The 9,672-nt window shown below is 51.9% G+C and overlaps 1 protein-coding gene across 8 annotated transcripts; it reads right to left on the reverse strand.

Moving 5' to 3' along the window:
* Nucleotides 1-6: 6 nt before the first annotated feature.
* On the reverse strand, nt 7-9,667 carry Atg9a (autophagy related 9A). Of its 8 annotated transcripts, none has more exons than XM_013360859.4 (16): nt 9,488-9,667; nt 8,513-8,567; nt 7,989-8,120; nt 7,825-7,868; nt 7,249-7,313; nt 6,330-6,491; nt 5,993-6,134; nt 4,424-5,172; nt 4,188-4,341; nt 3,904-4,083; nt 3,254-3,502; nt 2,880-3,058; nt 2,552-2,669; nt 1,619-1,841; nt 1,314-1,459; nt 7-1,047 (listed from the first exon to the last, which is right to left on the reverse strand). In XM_013360859.4, exons 3-16 carry the CDS (start codon nt 8,089-8,091, stop codon nt 1,042-1,044), a joined length of 2,520 nt encoding a protein of 839 aa, XP_013216313.1. In that variant the 5' UTR covers nt 8,092-8,120; nt 8,513-8,567; nt 9,488-9,667; the 3' UTR covers nt 7-1,041. The 8 variants fall into 8 exon arrangements, with proteins under 8 accessions (XP_013216313.1, XP_005330557.1, XP_013216315.1 ...); XM_005330500.4 differs by having other exon boundaries at nt 8,513-8,570; XM_013360861.4 differs by having other exon boundaries at nt 9,473-9,667.
* Nucleotides 9,668-9,672: the final 5 nt, after the last annotated feature.

The raw sequence follows: 9,672 nt of genomic DNA on the forward strand, positions 1-9,672 counted from the left end.
ACCAGGTCAAAGTCCCTTCTTTATTGAGGGTCATCAAGCTGTACACGGTCCCCACCCCGTTCCTCTGTGAGCGCTGATAGCAGAGATCACCACTCTGCCGCTGAGGACCAGGGTTGGGTGAGGGTGGGACATAGAGTAGGAGCTGAGTCCCAGCATGCAATGCAGCAGCCCAAAGCCTAGGGCGAGGCCATCCCACCTCCATCCCCCTCTAGAGAACAGCGTGATGGGGGCCAGAGTTCTCTTGCTGGGATATAGACGGTTGAGGTCATACTCCAGCCCTGTCCGGTCCATGTGCAGGGGGTAGGGATACAATAAGCAGCAATGGGGGCCCAGGAAGGCCTCATCTCCCAGGGGCCCATCCTAAAAGTTGCAGAGAGCAGCAAAGAATTTCCATACTGCTCCTGCAAGTTAGTGTCAAAAGATAAAATGAGAAGAGCTGGGAGCTAGGGCCTCCACTGCAACACAAAGCAAAAGCCAAATGGTAGGGGAGCAAGCGAACAGAATGGGAGCAAGCAGCACACACATGCCAGTGATGTGCAGGAAGCAAAAGAGAGGCAAGCTGGCTGTAGCACTGGGTGAGAACTAGGGATGAGGTAAGGGCCACAGCCTGAGCTGCTCATCTGGGGGTAGACTGTAAGGGTCAAGGGTCCAGGCCCAACCTCCCCACTCCACAGTTGGCACAGGTTCTTCCTGCTTGGCAGCTTCTGTGGTAGTCAGCCCTCTGGAGACTTGCAGGGGTGGGTGCAAAGGTGGCAGTACTGGGGCTGGGCTGGGGACAAGTTTCTAGCACCACACTCTGAGCCAAGGGGGTCCTGGGGTTGAGGCTAGAGTTCTGTGCGCCCCTAGTTCCTAGGCCACAAATTCTTCTCCTGGGGCTGTGGCAAGCCCAGTGTTGGCACCTCCCTTGGCCAGGCACAGACACACAAACACCACACATGTGGAGCCAGGCAACACTCAGAGGAGCCCTCCCATGGTGAGTGGATGGGATGGCAGGGCAGCGGTGGCCTCCATCCTGGGGCATAAGGACTTTCTCAGCCTTATCTATACCTGTGGAGAGAAAATGGATGGCAATGAAGATAATTTTAAATATCTACACCATGGGAGCCTAGATATAAAGGAAAAAGAAATTTGATTCACTGGGAAGATAAGCAAAAGCAAGCCCTGGACTTCAGAGCAGGTGAGTAAGGAAAGGGGAGTACATCTTGGAGGGGAGGGTGCACGGAGTGGGAACACATTCCTCCACATGGGAAGCTGCCACCTCAGCCTGGAAGTTATTACTTCTGGTAGTGGTTCTCAAGCCCTAGAGCTCTTACCTTGTGCACCTGAGGGGGAAGCTCATCCTCTGAGCCCTCCTCGGGCACAGGCTCCGGGTGCCTTGATGCTGGCTGCCCATCTTCAGCCCACCCTCCAAGGGGCAGGCGGGAAAAGTGAGAAGGAGCCCGGGGCACTGTGCCAGGATCTGGACAGACAAATAAGAACACAAACAGGAAAGAGGAGATGGGTTCAAGGACTGCTCGGAGGACTGGCCTCTTTGGGCCCCATCCTTCTGATCTCTTTCCTCCCCTAAAAAGTTACGCTTCCCTGCAACCTTACTCCTTCCATATCCCTAGATGGATACCTGTGATGCCCCCATAGCGCCTCTGGAAGCCCCCATGCAGGGCAGTGGTCTCAGGTGCTCCAGGCCTGGGTGTAGCACAGGGATAGCTGGCAGAGCGAGGGATAGGTTGAGAGGCCCTGGCGCCCTCTCCCCCCTCTTCAGGGGCACTCTCTCCACTCTCATCACTTTCCCGGCGGTGCCACACATGCCGCTCAGGTTCAGCTTGGGTCTGCTGTTTGTGGAGCTGCAGAAGTGAGGGGCTTATTAGTTGAGGGGACAAAGGGTACTGAAACAGCTGCCTCCATCATGGTATCAGCCAGTTCCCACTTGCACCCCCTTCACCTAGAATCCTTCACCCAGGGCACATATGGTGTTAATAGTAGTATATGCCAGATGCCTGATACTCTACAGGTTTGTTATCAGCAGACTCCTAGAAAAGCCTGTGCATAGGTGGTAAGGACTCCCATTTTACCCATTCATTTGATTCAAGAACAAACTGATCAAGGGTCTAAGTGTCAGGCACTCTTTTAAGTATTGGGACATAGTGGTAAACAAAATAGACAAAGCCAGCAGCCCCTGGTTATACACTGGTGATGGTAGTGGCTAGGCAGAGTATAGGCAATAAACAAATAAGGAAAAAATACAGTATGTCAGATGGTACCAAAGGCCATGGTGAAATACAGAACAGGAAGGCAGTAAGGGAGGCTTTTACTGAGAGTGGTCAGAGAAAAGTCTCAGGAGGAGGTAATAACAGGAGGAGGAAAAGGGAGCATCTGGATATACCAGGGAATGAACTCTAGGCAGAGGTAACTGAAGGCACTGAAAGTATGCTTGGTTAACACGGTATTAAGATGGTATATGTGAGAATGGAGACTGTAGAATAGGTAAGTTGCAGAGAAGGGATGGGAACCCATGCCTGATTTCTCCTGTTCTGTTTCCCAGCTGCCCACTCACCTGGTGCATATAGAGGGCATGCAGGCTCATCTCCGTGGATGCGTATTCTGACAGCACCAGGCTCTGCAGCTGTCCTTCCCATACGCTGCTTCCGGAGCTGGCTGTCCGGGCATCCACCCTGTCCCTCCCAGCACAGACAGACAGCAGTTGTCAGTATTTTTTTTTTGTCCCCAGTACTAGGGATTGAACCCAGGTCCTCACACAGTGCTCTAGGGAAGTGCTCTACCATTGAGCTATATCCCCAGCCCTAGTTATCAACACTCTTTAGGCCCACACAAGTTGCTGGGACTACTATCATACCCTCCCTTCTTGGTCCACTTCTACTCACCCAGAGCCTGTCATGGTGCTGGGAGCCCGGCCTGTGGGAGCCTGCCCAGGCTGCAGAGGGGAGAAGGAGCGCAGGGCAGAGGCAACTTCAGCTCTATGCCTGGAGCCCTGCAGGTCTCTGGGCAGTGGGGGGCCCCGGCAGGATGAGCCAGCTACCACATTTGCAATAAGGCTCAGGGGCTATGAAAAAAAAAGGATGGGCAGAATTCTCAGAGCAGGGGAGAAGCTTCTAGGTTCCCTAGTATTCTATACCTTAGGGCCCAATGGCCTACATAGACTAAGCAGACAGAAGGAAACCTTCCATTCCATGCCATAGCCCCAATCCCCGACTCCAGGAGTCCACTCTGCCCATTTCCCAGTCCCCCAGGAACATACCTCAGACTCGGATTGTAAGGACTGGATGGATGTAAAAAGGGCATTCTCAGGGAGCAGACCTCCTTGTGCAAGGCCAGCAGCTGCTCCATCCCGCTGAACCTGTTCCTTGAGGAAGCCTAGGAAGGCTGTGCTCTCACGTGGTGGCTGCCAGCCAGGGTTGGTGATAGCAAAGTGCATGAGTGACAACTCTGTCTTTCCATCTTCAGCTTGCTGGTACACTGAGGCTTCTGTCTGCCCACCAGATAGCCACTGCACAGGGAAGACATAGTAAGCAAGCCTGTCCTCTTATAGGCACTCTACCTGTACCTCTTGCAAAGTAGGCCCTTCTGGAGGACAGAGACCATAAAGCATTGTCATATCTTGTTCAGGGACCCTAATGCCCACCCCAGGGTAGCAACATGCTGGGTCAGTTGCTTGTGTTGTGCCTTTCTCAAGGGAATTTGGTCAATAGTGCAAAACAGGGCTGAAATCCAGCCCAGGCTGCTAGTTACCAAGTGGTGTCCTAAATAGTACCAAATACTGAGGCAGGGCTGGCCAGAGGCAGAGCTGCCTTTTTTGTTGGCTCAGAAAGGGTGACTTTTTGCAGTTTGTCCAAAGACACTATGTACTGGCATCATCCCTGTCCACCTGCCCCTCTTCTCTCCTGCTACCTGGGGGTGACCGTGCTGGCGAACATCCATCTGAGCAAAGGAGCAGGTATCTCCAACACCAACCACCTCCACGGTGAAGTTGCGGAAGAAGTCTATAATCTCCAGGGCCCGTGGGCGCAAGCAAAAGATGAGGATGAGGGGTGTGACAATGGGGCTCAGCAATTCCTCCAAGATGAAAACCTAAAAGGAAAGGGACCAAGGTCATAAGAGAGCAGGAAGGAGCTTGGCCTCACCACCAAGCTACCAGTCAGTCTCTAGCAGGCCCTAACTCCAACTCCACTCACTGCCTTGTACTGGAAGAGCTGGGCAAACTCGTCCCGGGTCTGCGAGCGGTGGGCATTACCCTGCCAGTGGTCAGGCATGTAGTGGATGTGAGCGAGGATCACACGGAGCAGCTGCTCAGGGCAGAACACCATATGCTGGTCTGGGATGAAGGACCTAGTGAGATCAAGCTCATGGTGAGATGCAAACCTTTCCTGGAAGGTTGGTCTGTTTGCTCCCACCTGCTGCCCTGACCCACCTGCACACGGTCACCGTGACTCCCAGGAGTGTGACGGTGGTGAGGACATGCTCCACAGCCAATACATCTTCATCATAGATGGTGAGGGCAATAAGCACAGCCAGGATGGAGCCAGCAAAGAAGGCACCATTCTTGGCCAACAGTGTCAGCAGAGGTGACAAAAAGCAATTCATGTATTTGGAGGCAGGTTTGTAACCACGATTGAGGCGGGATTGTAGCTCATGCTCCAGCTCGTTGAAGTGGCGGAGGTAGCAGCGGCCATACAGTGACCAACAGCGTGCTCCCAGGGCCCCTGGCTCGCGCTTCAACACCTCAGCATAGCTGAAGAAGGCATAGAGGATCTGCCAGATGAGGATAAGGGGGCAGAGCAGGAAATTGGCAATGCCAATCCACAGGATGCGGTTGCTGAGGCGCTGAGCCAGCTCTAGCCGTTGTCCCCCACGTTTATACTCAGCCTTGAGGCTCCATTCATTGAGAAACAGAGAGCCAGGTCCCCAGAACAGGATCAGCTCAAAGTTGTACTTGAGGCCACGGGTAAAGAAGACAGCCTCTCCAAGGCCAGGCAGGCGGAAGCGCAGGGGGAGAAGGGATTTGTTCACCAGTGCCACCATGTAGTTCTGGAAACGGAGGATGCGGTGGTAGATGTCCAGCTCTGTCAACTCACGCTTGTGGATACAGATCTGATGCTCTTTCTGGGTCTGCACAATCCGGGCCTGCACTTCCTGCCACGTGCAATAGGGCAGGGCGGACTGCAGGGTGGGATGAGGAAGAAACAAGGTATGGAAGGGGGAGTTGTTAGCCCGACCCCTTACCCTGCATAGATATGGCCCAAGTAGAGCCTTTAATCAGATACTTCCTGACCTATTGCTCTAGTTTGGATCTAGAATGTGTTCCCCAAAGACCCATGTGTTAATGGTTTGGTCTCCCATTAGCTGGTGGCACTATTGGCAAGTGGTGGAACCTTGTAGAAGTAGGGCCTAATAGGAATAAGTTAGGTCATCAGGGGCATTCCCTGGAAGGGGATATTGGGACTTGGGACCCCTGACTTTCTCTTTGCTTCCTGGCTGCCATGAGATGAAAAGGCATCTTCTACCATGTGTCCCATCATGATGTACTTCCCTGCTATAGGCCCCCAAACCACTGGATCAACCAACCATAGACTGAAACCTCTGAATTGTGGAATAAAATAAATCTTCTCTCTCTCTTTTGCATTCTAGGGATTGAACCCAGGAGTGCTTAACCATGGAGCCATATTCCCAGCCCTTTTTTTTTTGAAACAGGGTCTTGCTAAGTTGCTTAGGGCCTTGCTATATTGCTGAGGTGGCTTTGAACTTGCAATCCTCTTGCCTAAGCCTTCCGAATTGCTGGGATTACAGATGTGTACCACCATGCCCAGCTAATCTTTTCACTTTATAAGCTGATTATCTCAGGTATTTTGTAACTGTAATAGAAATCTGATTAGCACACCTGCCAATGATGAATCTGGACGGACATGTGATACTCAGAATACACCTCATCCCTCCCATGATGTCTTACATTGTGGTGCTAATGGTCCAAAGCCAATCTTACCATGGGAATGCGCAGAGCATGCAGGTAGAAGGAGTGGATCTCCCAATAGCAGCAAATGTTATAGATGAATTTGATAAGTCGGTGGATCCAGAAGACACCAGCAATGACCAGAATGGTAATAAGGGAGCCATTTTCCTGTATCCTAATGGGGACAGAGAAGGTGAAGTGGGGTGGTCCTTGAAGAATGAGTCTTAGAGACATTCTGCTATCCTAAAAAATTCTGCTAGGCCGAGCCTGAGTCTACATCTGGGGTACAAGTTGCTGCCTCATACTCCACTCCATTCCCTACCTACTGGAAGAATTGCAGACCCCAGTGCCTTCTCACCTACAGCCTCACCTGGCACTGCAGACTTGGGCAGGCAAAAAGGCATCTGGCAGAGTGACCTTGACGGGCTCAGTAGGGTGAAGACTGTGGTTCACCATCTTGTTGGCAAATAGGATGTCATAGTCCACACAGCTAACCAGGAAGGTAGTGAAGGCAACCACAAAGAGAAACTGCCTAGGGAGTCGGGAAGAGGGATGCAGTCTGAGAATCAGAGAGGCACCAGTAAAATAAAGTGGAACAAGAGAGCTTGGAAGCAGCCAAAGAAGACAGGAAATCAAAGGCGATGAACTTCTAACAGGCTGCCTCTGTTCAACCTCATGGGACATTCTCAGGCCCAAATTGGCTCCTATTTTTTACTCTTAGCTTCAGGCACCACAGAATCATTCTGCTTTCTCACCTTATGATAATCTGTCACCACCACTAGACTTAACTTGCAGAGGTTTTATAACTATGGTTTCTCGAATCTAGCCCCTGATCCCTTTGGATGGTAGTTAGAAGCTCTTTGGGGATGTGAACTCTTTTCTCATTGAGAAACAGCTTCTCAGACCCTTCCCCTCTGGCAACACTGTATGGCTCCTCCCCATTAGAAGGTCCCGTGCGCAGCAGCAGGTCTAAGGTACAACTAATGTAGAATAGAGGCTCTTAACTGTCTGCTACCTCTGAGACATCCTGACTGAAACTGGCATATCCACTGCAACTCTGATGAAATGATCAAGGTGTGAGTTCTTTTCATAGAAGAGACAGGACCTGGAAAGCTCTTCTTGCAAGAGGTGAAGCTATAAGTTTTGGCATCACACCTGGTCTTGTAGAGTTTGGAGCCTGGGCCCCTTCCAGTCTAGGACTGTGAGATCTTGGCAAGCAGAGTCAGGGTTAGAGCAAGGAAAGATAGATGAATTCCTTCACGACATCATTCATTCCTTTGTATACTTACATGAGCTCAAAGATCTCCCCAATGAGCATACACGTGAAGCCATTCTTCTGATGAAGATTATAAACGTGTTAATTGTTAAGAAAAGGTGGTCAGTAAAGACAACATTTATACATTTAGACCTTGATGTCATGCACCTGAGCTTAAGTTCCTGGCTCTGAAGGTCTAGACTTTATACAAGTTATTTAACCTCTCTAAACTTTTGTCAACTGTGGAATGGCAACATGTCTCACAGAGTTATTAGGTATAAGAAAATGCATGCAAAGTATTTAACACAGAAATGACAAAGAATGAGTCAAAAGACAGTAATTATTGTGATTATTAACATCCCATCAGAAAGGTGGATCATCTTAGAAAAGTTCCTTATAAATTAACACCACAAAGTGCACCTAGGCACGTAGCTCTTGGTAAATGTGGCATATCATTATTTTTAATAATCATTATTTTACTAGCCTCTTTCAGCCTCAGGATGGGCATCATTTTTTCTTCCAGGGATCAGTTGAACCCACCCCTGCGTCCCATCAGTGACCTGGCTCAGAGAAGGGTCCCAGAGCTCTAACACAGAGACACAAAGGATATTCGAGAGAAAAAGAGGTCAAGGTTTTCGATGTGGTGCCAAGGTGCTGTGGGCACAGGAGCAGAGATGTCAGAGCTCTGAAGGAACAAAAGCCCCTCACTCTCTCAATATTCCTCCACCCACTCCCCCCTCAGCTCAGCTCTGGCTGTTGTACCCAAGAACTCACATTTGCTTCCCTCAGCAACATGCACCAACAGGTCCTCCTCCCCTGGAGGGGAATCGCTATAAGATGCCTCCAGGCGCTGGTATTCAGTGTCAAACTGCGCCATCACCGCAGCCCCCTGTCCACCTTGTCCACCTGCCAGTGATGAGGAAAAAGAGACACTGGTTCAGGCCCAGGTGCTGCCTGCCTGTTGCCCTGTCTACTAGGCCAGAAGGAGTGAGAAAGAATCCTTGGGTTTTGTCTTCACCACCAGTCTCCTTGGCTCAAAGGCAAAGCAAGAGTAATAACCCAAGGAGAGTAGTAAGCTTAGGGACTGGATGCCCTTAACCGTGGTCAGTCATTCCCAGAGACTTTCCCTGGTCTGAAGCCAGAATCTGCTCCTTTGGTGGGGAGCAGGCTGTTTCATCTTCTATTCAATAGAGAGCAAGATCCCTCCCCTACCCCTCCAGGAATCCCTGGTCTCCCCAGAGACTAGCAGTTTGGAAGCATGTTGTAAACAAAGATTTGAGATAAGCACATGGCCCTACCAGCTCCATGGACAGTGTCTGCTCCACTCCAGCCCTGGATGCCCTGGCTTGACAGCTGCTGGAGGAGAAGGTGTCAGGCCCCAGAGAGTGGGGAATGGGGACAGAAAAGAAACCAACCCTCCCATGCACCCAAGTTCCACTAAGAGGAGGACAGGGAGGCTGCAGTGGGGAAAAGGCCCCTTCCAGTCTAGGACTGTGAGATCTCCTTTGGCTGTACTATAGAGGGTCATTCATCCACCTCTAGAATCCCCAGAAGCAACTTATTGACCCTGTGGAGACTGAGTCAGTACTGGCCAGAGGCTGGGGGCCCCTCTAGATTTTTCCTCCACTGCCCCATCTCAGTTTAAAAAATTAGATATGGCCCTCAGGGTCCACAAAACCCCAAATAAAAGTGTTATCTGAAAAGGACCTTTCTGGTCAACCCCTTCACCTGCTTCCTTGGCACACAGACATAGCTTTTGGCCAGGAAATTCCAAGTTAGTGTAAACGGATTCCGTACGTCCCTGGAGCCAGGCATGGACAAGGTGGTGTTCACCAAGTCAGTGCAGACCCTGGGGACTGTGGATCTGGCCCCACCTCGCCCCAGTGGGATTCCCTGGATTAGTGGCAGCCCTGCCTCTCTGCGAACTCACCACTCATCAGGTCAATGTAGACCCAGGACCCATGGATCCCCAGGAGGCAGGGCCTGGGCTTAGGGGTTCCAGCGGATGTTGGAGGGGTAGAGCCCGACCTACAGCTGACGCCCGGGTGGACTGGGTTACCTCCCTACACCCAGCCACCCGGGCCTGAGCACAACGCGCCCCAGGGTAGCCCGGCCCCAGGCCAAGGGCTCGGTTCCCAACAGCGGACAACCTCACGCGCGTCCCCGCCGCCCGTGCGCGCCACCCCTCCGCGCGCCCGCTATCAAAACATTCTGACTGCGCGCCCCCGCCCCGCCCGCGGTGCCCCTTCCCCCGTTACCCGCTGCGAGCTCACTTGGAGCTCCGTGGGCACTCTTGGCCAGCTCCTGCCTGGGCCCGGGGATTCCAATAACCAGTCTCGCGTGTCACCTCAGGAACCGCGACCCGGGCGATTCCAGGGGCTCGGTCTGTTCGGCTCTGCTCGGTCCGACCCAGAGCGCTAGGCCCGGCGTCTGCCACTCACCGTCATCTGCAGCCTAA

The sequence above is a fragment of the Ictidomys tridecemlineatus genome, chromosome 7 (assembly GCF_052094955.1).
Source record: "Ictidomys tridecemlineatus isolate mIctTri1 chromosome 7, mIctTri1.hap1, whole genome shotgun sequence".
Classification (NCBI taxonomy): Eukaryota; Metazoa; Chordata; class Mammalia; order Rodentia; family Sciuridae; genus Ictidomys; species Ictidomys tridecemlineatus.